This window comes from Akebia trifoliata, chromosome 1, assembly GCF_017979445.1.
Source record: "Akebia trifoliata isolate Shusen 1 chromosome 1, ASM1797944v1, whole genome shotgun sequence".
NCBI classification, from domain to species: Eukaryota; Viridiplantae; Streptophyta; class Magnoliopsida; order Ranunculales; family Lardizabalaceae; genus Akebia; species Akebia trifoliata.
Genome location: NC_141375.1, coordinates 10,294,499 through 10,303,887, shown reverse-complemented (window position 1 = coordinate 10,303,887; position 9,389 = coordinate 10,294,499). Strand labels below are relative to the sequence as shown.

The following is a 9,389-nucleotide window of genomic DNA, read 5'->3' as shown; positions in this document are numbered from 1 at the left end:
ACAACTTTGAGCTCAAGCCGACTACTATTCAGATGGTACAAGCATCTCAGTTTGGGGGGTTCACATATCGAAAATCCCAATGCACATTTAGCTAATTTTCTAGAGATATGTGCCACTTTCAAGTATAACGGTGTTGATGATGATGCCATCCGGTTGCGGCTATTTCCATTCTCATTGAGGGACATGGCGAAGAATTGGTTGAACTCATTGCCAAGGGAGTCTATCACCACTTGGGATGACTTGGTGAAAAAGTTACTTGCTAAATACTTTCCGCCTTCAAAAACTGCAAAGTTGAGGAATGATATCACTACTTTCATGCAGTTGGACAGTGAGTCTCTTTATAAAGCTTGGGAAAGGTATAAAGATCTGCTTTGGAGATGTCCTCATCATGCTCAGACTGGTTGATCATCAAAACTTTCTACAATGGGTTGGTTGGATCTATCAAAACAAGAATTGATGTTGCAGCATGTGGATCTCTTATGGCGAAGCCATTTGAGGATGAGTATAATTTATTGGAGGAGATGGCCTCTAATAACTTCCAATACCATACAAAGAGGATGAATCCAAGAAGAACAGCAAGAGTGCATGAATTAGATGTTCTTACTACTTTGACTGCTCAAGTGGCATCCTTATCTAAGAAATTTGATTCATTTGGAGTTCATGACATTCAAACTCCTACCATTACATGCGAGATTTGTGGAGACAATCATTTAGTAGATATGTGCCCTAATAATCCAGAGTCTCTCAATTTTGTTGGTAACAGGCAAAATAATCCATACTCCAACTACTACAATCCAGACTGGAAAAATCATCCGAACTTCTCTTGGAGTAACAACAATCAAGTTGAGGCCTCTTCATCTGCAAAGCCCATGTTTCAACTGAGTTATCATCCTCAAGCTCCTCCTAGAGAAAAGAAGCCTTCTTTGGAAGATCTAGTACATCAGATGGGAACCAATACTAATCAATTCATGACAGAGACTAGAACTCAATTCTAGAACCAAGCAACTTCTATCCGGAATATAGAAATTTAGTTGGGTCGACTTGCTTCAACAATTAACAATCGTCCTTAAGGAACCTTGCCTAGCAATACAGAGACTAATCCGAAGAGAGATGGCAAGGAGCATTGCAAGGCTATCACATTGAGGAGTGGAAAAGAGCTGAATGATGTTATCAAGGAACCAAAGGAATTGGATGTTTCAATGGCAAAAGAGACAGTTTTTTATGAGCAGGGTGAACAAGAAAAGGAAGATACAATGCAAGAGCACAAAAAGCCAGGCTTGGAAAAGATTACTCCTTACAACCCACCCCTACCATTTCCTCAACGTTTCAGGAAACAAAAACATGATGAGCAGTTTGCAAAGTTTCTGAATGTCTTCAAGAAGTTGCATATTAATATCCCATTCGTTGAAGCTTTAGAGCAAATGCCAAGTTGTGTCAAGTTTATGAAAGATATCTTGACTAAAAAAAAGCGATTGAGTGAATTCGAAACAGTGGGTTTGACTGAAGAATGCAGTGTTATCATCCAAAGGAAACTTCCAGCAAAGTTTGAGGATCCAGGGAACTTCACTATACCATGCACCATAAGTAATCAATTCTCTGGTAGGGCTTTGTGTGATTTGGGGGCTAGTATTAATCTAATGCCACTGTCTATATTTCAAAAATTGGGATTGAGAGAAGTCAGGCCTACTACTGTGACACTCCAGTTAGCAGATCGATCACTGAAGTATCCAAGGGGGATTATTGAAGATGTGCTTGTTAAGGTTGACAAATTTATATTCCCTGCGGATTTTATTGTTCTTGATATAGAGGAGGATAGGAATGTTCCAATCATTCTTAGCAGACCATTTTTAGTCATAGGTAGAACTCTTATTGATGTGAAAAAGGGGGAGTTTACTATGAGAGTTCCAGATCAAGAGGTGAAGTTTAATGTTTTCAAAGCTATGAAGTTTCACACTGAAGAGCCTGAAGACTGCTATAGAATTGATGTAGTGGACACATGTGTTCAATATGACCATGAAGAAACACTCCCATCTGACCAGTTTGAATTAGCAATCCTTAATGCATACAATGAGGAAGATTTGGAGTGTTTGGAGTTGGTAAACTACTTGGAGGCTACACCAAAATTCACTCGTTCTAAGCCAGAGTTTGAGTTGTTAGAAATGCCATCGTTAGGTTCTCATTTGAAGCCTTCAATTCAAGAACCACCATCACTAGAGCTCAAGCCTCTTCCTAGTCATTTGAGGTATGTTTTCCTTGGTGAATTGTCTGTTTTGCCGATTATTATTTCTACTTCTCTTGAGCCTGAACAGGAAGACAAGTTATTAAGGGTGTTGCGAGAGTACAAGAAAGCGTTGGGATGGTCCATAGCTGATATTAAGGGGATTAGTCCTTCTATTTGCATGCACAAAATCTTTATGGAGGATGATCATAAGCCCTCTATTGAGCACTAACATCAGCTTAACCTAATTATGAAGGAATTGGTGAAAAATGAGATTCTAAAGTGGCTTAATGCAAGCATAATTTATCCTATTTCTGATAGCTCATGGGTTAGTCCGATGCAATGTGTACCGAAAAAAGGAGGAATGACTGTTGTGACGAATAATTATAATGAGCCTATCCCGACAAGGACAGTGACTAGGTGACGTGTTTGTATGGATTATTGGAAGTTAAATAAAGCTACTCAAAAAGACCATTTTCCCTTGCCGTTCATTGATCAGATGCTTGATAGACTAGTGGGGCACTCCTATTATTGTTTTTTGGATGGGTATGCAAGATACAATCAAATTGCTATAGTACCTGAAGATCAGGAAAAGACAACATTCACTTGTCCCTACGGAACTTTTGCATTTCGAAAGATGCCTTTCGAACTTTGCAATGCACCGGCGACATTTCAAAGGTGTATGATGGCAATTTTTTCTAACATGGTGGAGCACTTTATAGGGGTATTCATGGAAGACTTCTCGGTAGTTGGTGATTCTTTCAATATTTGCTTGGACAACTTGGCATTAGTGCTCAAAAGATGTGAAGAAACGAATCTTGTGTTGAATTGAGAGAAATGCCATTTCATGGTGCAAGAAGGCATTGTCCTCGGCCATTGAGTATCAAGTAAGTTAATCGAGGTGGATAGAGCAAAGATTGAGACTATTGAGAAACTACCACCGCCATCTTCCGTTAAGGGTGTTCGAAGCTTTCTTAGCCACGCCGGTTTCTACTGGCGTTTTATTAAGGATTTCTCGAAGATCTCTAAACCGCTTTGTAGTTTGTTGGAAAAAGAAATGGTTTTCAAATTTGATGAAAAGTGCCTTGAGGCATTTCAGATCTTGAAATCTAGGTTGATGCCAGCACCCATCATTGTTGCCCCAGATTGGAGTCTCCCGTTCGAGTTTATGTGTGATGCTAGCGATTTTGCTATTGGCGCGGTTTTTCACCAACGGAAAAATCGGATTTTTCATACTATATACTATACTAGCAAGACATTAAATGACACACAAATGAATTATGCCACCACTGAGAAGGAGTTGCTAGCAGTTGTATTTGCATTTGATAAGTTTCGTGCATACTCATCAGGACAAAGGTGATTGTCTTTACTGATTATGCCGCTATGTAGTATTTAATTGCCAAATGCAAAGCCTCGACTTATCCAGTGGGTTCTCTTGTTACAAGAGTTTGACTTATAGATTCGAGACAAAAAGGAGACCGAAAACCAAGTGGTTGATCATCTCTCAAGGCTAGATAATGGGGGGAAAGTTAATGATGAGACTATGATCAATGAGTCATTCCCAGATGAACAATTATTTGCTTGTGGTCAAAAGAACTTGCCTTGGTATGCAGATTATGTGAACTTCATCGTCAACAAAGTGTTCCCTCCTGAGTTAAGCTCTCAACAGAAGAAAAAATTCTTGCATGATGTCAATCATTATGTTTGAGACGAGCCTTTCTTGTTCAAGCAATGTGCAAATCAGATTTTAAGGAAGTGTGTTCCTAAGGAAGAAATTGAAGACATACTTCGACATTGTCATTCGTCTAAATATGGAGGCCATTTTGGGGGAGAGAGAACCGCAGCCAAGGTGCTACAATCAGGTTTCTATTGGCCTACATTATTTAGAGATGCGCATTGCTTTGTCTCAAGGTGTGATCGATGCCAAAGGGTTGGTACAATTTCAAAGAGACATGAGATGCCACTCAAAAACATTCTGGAGGTGGAGATCTTTGATGTGTGGGGAATTGATTTCATGGGCCCCTTCATCTTTTCTTATAATAATCTCTACATTCTAATAGCAGCCGATTATGACTCAAAATAGGTGGAAGCGGCTGCATTGCCCACCAATGATGCTAAGGTGGTGCTGAATTTTCTGAGGAAGAATATCTTTACCCGTTATGGCACTCCTCGGGTAATAATTAGCAATGAAGATACTCATTTCTGCAATAAATATTTTGAAGCCCTTCTAACTAGATTTAGGATAACTCATAAGATCGCTACGACTTACCATCCGCAAACTAATGGTCAAGTAGAGATTTCTAACAGGGAAATTAAACAGATTATGGAGAAGACTGTGAACCCATCTCACAAGGATTGGTCCAAACGATTAGACGACGCATTATGGGCTTATCGGACCGCCTACAAAACACCAATTGGAATGTCACCTTATCGGTTGGTATTTGGCAAGACGTGTCATCTCCCGATCGAATTGGAGCACAAGGCATTTTGGGCAATAAAGAATTTGAATTTTGATTAAAAAGCCGCCGGTGAAAAGCGTCTTTTGCAACTCAATGAGATAGATGAGTTCCGTCTCCAAGCCTACGAGAATGCCAAGCTTTACAAAGAACAAACCCAAAGATGGCATGACAAGAAGATATTGGAGAGACATTTTGAGCCAAGACAACTTGTCATCTTATTCAATTCTCGTTTAAAACTTTTTCTGGGTAAGCTCAAATCAATATGGTCGGGGCCATTCACTGTGATTAAAGCATATCTACATGGAGCTGTTGAGGTCCAAGATGAAATCACAAAGGACATCTTCAAGGTGAATGGGCAACATCTCAAGTATTACTAGGGTGGTGGAATTAACCGTCAGAAATCCACCATCATTCTAGCAAACCCAGAGTGACTTCAGAAAAAGTCAGGCTGAAGACTTTAAAACAAGCATTTCTTGGGAGACAACCCAAGTGTTCTAAACTCTCTCTTCATTTATTTTGATTTTCATTATTCTTCGTTAGTTATTTTAATTTCAAGAAAAAAAAAAAGTTATTAGTTTGCTTTTATCATAATTTTTAGAATTCTTTTTAATTATATTTAATTATGTTTTGTTGAAACATGTTGGGAGTCTCTAAGCAAATCAAAGGCATTAGTAATATAACACAAGGCTTTAGAAGTACAGATTGAAGAAGCCGTGACCTCTACACATCTACAACCGTAGCATCTAAAACAGACAGCGGATCCTGAGCTCACAGTTCGAAAAGGCCGTGGCCTTAACTTTTCTCAGGCCGAGGCAATAGTCCGTGACAGAACTAAGCAAAAATATAAAAATGCGGGCCGTGGCATAATATTCTACTAGGCCTCAGTCCAAACTCGTACCCACATAGAAAAGGGTTACACTTACCCTAATATTTCTAATATTGCACAATTTCACAAACAACCTTCTCTTCGTGCCTCTACGACAAAAGACTCTTCATCTCTCTCCCGCTTCTCCAGTAGTACTCCTACGTTTCCCTCTCAATATTCAAGGGTGGCTAAAGAAATATCAAAGTTGTGAGCACCATGTCACCATATTTCAGTGGATCTTCTGAGTACTTTCTTTACCGATTCAACCAAATCAATTGGGGTACCATCAGGTTTTATTCATAAGTGTTACATTCTATTAGCTTATATTGCATATTATGAATAAAAATTTGATTATTTGGATTGGAAAATTCGAGTTTTGATTGCAATCATGGCTAAGTGGGAGTGTTTGATTGGTTTACCAGTGATTGACGTTGGAGTGGGTGTTTGGATTGTTTGTTTGGTGGAGTACTATATGCTGCAATATGTACGGTCTTTTATGACAGTGGCTGGTATTACTTAATTTTGGGGAGATCATTAATTTTTTGTGCATACCAGGTGTTTGTGAAAAGTTTGATGACAATGAAAGAGGTTGGGTAGGTTAATTCATTACAAATTTTTGGGGTTGTTTGAGGTATATGGTGCGTGTTGGATATCAGCAAGGGCAGTTGCTTTAAGTGTGATTTGGACTGTGGGTGATTGGGTTGATTACTTGTTGAGGTCTTCATTTTTGGCCACCGATTGTGAAAAGTAACATAACACGAGCTTCACCATTTCATCACCATCGCCAGAACTGAATGACAAGAGCAATAAAGATGGCGCGGATGAATATTGGCCGCCAATAAAAATTTCAGGGAAGTGCTTTCACCAACTTCTGATTCTAATTGTTTGCATTGGGGACAATGCAATAACTAAGTTTGGGGATGGAAGTAGTATTTTTCTAAAAACTTTTTTTTGATTTTTGTGTTTACTTTAATATGTTTAAGATTAGTCTTGTTGTGTTTAAGTCAGTGTTTATATATATATATATATATATATTTGTGTTTTGTGATGATTTTTGCCTGATAATCTGCAGCCAATGATAAGGATTTTGATTGAGTATATACATGGTTCTTGGAAAATGATGAAGGTTGAACTTATCTGTATGCTTAACTCTAATGAAATTCAGTCTTGTTTTGAACTCTTTTACATTGAGATTATAATCTTGATACACTTGAAGAATGTTTATGCATTAGAGCGTTTTCCATGATCTCAATGAACTTTAGAACTTATTTGATTATTACTCAAGGCGAAATCCTAGGTTGCACTTGATTAGGGACATGATTTAGGCCATTATTGGATCGATTTAGTCTTTTTAAGCTTACTAGTGTTGATTTTATCACTAGTCATCCCCATTGAGCCTTGTTTCTCATGTTCTTTGGCACCCACAGTTCTAACCAAGCCCTTTTGTTTAATTTTTCCAAAATTTAACCCATCACCTCTTAGGCATATTAATCTCTACTGGATAATGTTGAGCTATGCAAATAAATAAAGGTAGAAAGTGAAGTTTTGAAAATATTCAGTTGAGGTTTCAAAAAGTACTTATGTTGAAAAAAAAAAATTTGTCTCATTACTATATCCCTTCTTGTTAAAGAATGCTAATCAAATAAGTTCGGGGGTGCAGTGGCAATTCCATTCTTTAAAAAAATAAAAATAAAAAATGGTGAAAGGGTTGTCGAAGGAATGAAGTGAAACATGATTGATAATGTGGAGTGACTTGATGTTGAAATGTAAGTTTGCATTCTGTGAGAATCCTAAGAAATTGATGTGTTTAAAGAGTGATCTAAGCCACAAAATTTCCTTTTATCCTACCTTTAACCCAGCCACACATTACAAGCCGAATCAAAATCCTATTGATTCTTAATTTAGTAACGACCTACATTAGTGAAGAATAGCATGAAAAATAGGCCTATGGAGTTCATTAATGTGAATATCTGGAGATCAGTTGTGTTTACTCTTGATTGCATAAACTGATTTGGGTTGAAAACTGATTAAGTGATAAGGGGTTGTTTGCACATATGTGAGGGGTTCAAGGTGAGATTGAGTAACATTTGGAGTTGAAAATCTAGATTGTTTAAATTTCTAAAAAATTTCTGAGAATTATGAAATTTGTACAATCTTTGAGGCAAGTGTGGAGAATCAGGCTAATATCACCACTTGTGTGTTTCTTTGTTTTGGATTTCTTTCCCTTAATTAGGTTTTTCTTTATTTTTGTTTTGCTCGAGGACTAGTAAAATGTTAAGTTTGGAGGTATTTGATAAGTAGGTTTTATACCTGCGAATTAACCACTTTTAGATATAATATTTTGTTAATTTTTGAGTCTTTTAATTGTTTTCATTTAAGTTTAGTTTGTTTTCTAGTTTTGTGTGATTCTGTGTTTTTATTTGGTTTTTATGCTTATTTTGCAATTCAGAAGCATAATAGAATATTGGGATAATTACCAATATTTAGAAGAAATTCTATCTCCAAATTGATTCACTCTCGGAAGAGAAAAATATGCATACAAGCTAAAAAGTCTTAAAACCGCAACTTGATAGCAATCGAGGCCACAACGCAAGTTCAAGAATTGCACAACACGAAGATAAAATGCGAGCCACAGCATAGCATGTTTTGAGAGACTATGGCCTAATTACGTTTTCAGCATTACTCGTTGATTTTTTGGGTCAAATTAAAGGCAAATTTGGATACAGTTAAACCTTAATGACTCCATACCTATAAATAGAAAAGATTCAAACTTTTAGAGGGTTCACAAGTTCTAGGTTTTTCTTGGAGGCAGAAAGTTGATAATGAGGACAAGATTTGAAGATCGACTTTTGAGTTTTATTTTCCTGAACTTACTTCTTCTCTTAATTTTGTAATCTCTAAGAATGACTGAATACTTTTGTAATTGCATTTTATTTTCAATGATGAACTAATTTCCATTCTAGGATTATAATGAAACCCATTCATGATGCTTAATTAATTTTTCGTCTTTCTTCTATGATTATTTCTACATGTGATTGTTTATTCTATCCAATGTTTAATGCGATTTAATTAACTGGTCATTGATTGAATTGAATTGATGAACCTTAATAATATCAACAAAGTTGTTTTGTATTCATGACCTACATAGAATAACATACGCTAATTTGAGATAGACATATACTCACGTTGCGTATGTATCATTTATGATAATCTATTCTTAATGAATTCTTCTTGATTTAATTCTCATAGACATATAAGGAGTTAATCTAGGAGGGTATTTTTACATGACCATCGATAGAGGCTTGTAGAGAATTTAATACTCTTGGGTGACAATCATAGTAGACTAATTTATCATAGAAGGAAGGAGAATTTAATCAAGTGGATTGTTTGGGGGAAATTATAAACTTAAGTTTTACCACTCATTGATTTTAAATCTGCAAATTTATTGTCTACGTTATTTTCCTTGTTTATTTTTAAATCTTATTTTCACTATTGTTTGGATAAAATTAGAGTGAGATAAATTGATAATTAGCAATAGATTGGTATTTAATCTCCTTGGGAACGATACTTTCTCATCACTTTATTACTTGTTTCGATACGTATACTTGCGTGCATAAAATTAGACAATATCGCCCTTTGGGCATCCATTCCAATCTCACTATCATTCTATTAGTTATCCTAATTAATTTAATGACAATTTGAAAGTTGGTGCACCTTTGGGTAAAACCATAATAATCAAATAATTATTCCATAACAATTTTGCAAAGTCATAATTCAATTCAATATTTATAACTTTTCCCAACAAGATCACTTTGGTGACAACATGCTAACCATAATATAAATATTG

At 36.5% G+C, this 9,389-nt stretch overlaps 1 protein-coding gene and 1 non-coding gene across 2 annotated transcripts; one reads left to right on the top strand and one right to left on the bottom strand.

The window, feature by feature from the left end:
- Positions 1-288: 288 nt before the first annotated feature.
- Positions 289-394, bottom strand: LOC147410674 (small nucleolar RNA R71). Its single transcript, XR_015182840.1, has one exon. It is a non-coding gene; the product is annotated as a small nucleolar RNA R71 (small nucleolar RNA).
- An 805-nt stretch (positions 395-1,199) lies between these two features.
- On the top strand, positions 1,200-2,450 carry LOC147410673 (uncharacterized). The gene has a single exon (XM_086418796.1). The coding sequence runs from the start codon at positions 1,200-1,202 to the stop codon at positions 2,448-2,450; it is 1,251 nt and encodes a 416-aa protein (XP_086274922.1).
- The last annotated feature ends 6,939 nt before the right edge of the window (positions 2,451-9,389 follow it).